This window comes from Lupinus angustifolius, chromosome LG13 (genome assembly GCF_001865875.1).
Source record: "Lupinus angustifolius cultivar Tanjil chromosome LG13, LupAngTanjil_v1.0, whole genome shotgun sequence".
NCBI classification, from domain to species: Eukaryota; Viridiplantae; Streptophyta; class Magnoliopsida; order Fabales; family Fabaceae; genus Lupinus; species Lupinus angustifolius.
This window is the reverse complement of record NC_032021.1, coordinates 9,889,894-9,890,737: the sequence shown is the minus strand read 5'-3', so window position 1 is coordinate 9,890,737 and position 844 is coordinate 9,889,894. Positions and strand designations below refer to the sequence as shown.

Genomic DNA, 844 nt, shown 5'->3' with positions numbered 1-844 from the left:
AAATTCTGTTAATTCAGTTATGGCAGGTTTGCTATATAAGGAAAGTTTCCATTTTGCTCTTGGAATAAGATTGATGCATATTCATTGTTAATCTCTTCTTCTTCCTAACTCTAATTCTCTCATTCTCTGAACTTTCTTTCTTTCTTTCTTCTTCTGGTTTTTCGGTTCTGGTTTGGTTGTTCAACAACAACCCAAACAACCCAACACCCCCTAGAAGAAGAAAAAGGAAAAAAACATAAACCCCAATCAGCATAAGCTAAGGAGGATAAAGTATAAACCGACCAAGAAGCTAGACACGCATTTTTTGTCTATCATGGCGAAACCGGCCAAGAAGAGCTTCTCTCTCATCAACGGCACCGACGAAGCCGGTATCCTCTCCAATTTTTCCAACTCCACCGTCGTCCGCCACACCAAGCAAGCCGCTTTCGACGCCGCCTTCGTCACCAAGAAGCTCCTCCGCAGCACCGGAAAATCCGCTTGGATCGCCGGCACCACCTTCCTCGTCCTTGTCGTCCCTCTCATCGTCGCCATGGACCGCGAACAGCAAATCAATGAGCTCGAGTCCCAGCAGGCCAGCATCCTCGGAACGCCGCCACTTTCCCCTCCCAAGTGATCGGTCCCTGTCGATATGAATTCGAAATTTGATGGTTCTTGTTCCTGAATTTGAGTGTTTTTCAATGTTACAGGCTGAAACAGGGTTTTAATTTTGGGATTGTGAGTCTTAGTTTCGATAGGGTATTATACATTTTCTGATATTACATGTGACCAATGTTTTTTATTTATTGGTGTTGATATAATGTGCAACTACGGTGAATCAGTTTCACCATTGTTTGTTTTAATGGTT

At 43.5% G+C, this 844-nt stretch overlaps 2 protein-coding genes across 2 annotated transcripts in view; both read left to right on the top strand.

Annotated features, from left to right (window-relative positions):
* LOC109363576 overlaps positions 1-68 on the top strand; it is a 1,010-nt gene extending 942 nt beyond the window's left edge. Inside the window, exon 2 of the mRNA XM_019609835.1 lies at positions 27-68. Coding sequence (XP_019465380.1) covers positions 27-68 — 42 coding nt within the window. The remainder of the gene's footprint in view (positions 1-26) is intronic.
* On the top strand, positions 164-844 carry LOC109325038 (mitochondrial import receptor subunit TOM9-2-like). The gene has a single exon (XM_019557180.1). It carries the CDS (start codon positions 314-316, stop codon positions 611-613), a length of 300 nt encoding a protein of 99 aa, XP_019412725.1. The 5' UTR covers positions 164-313; the 3' UTR covers positions 614-844.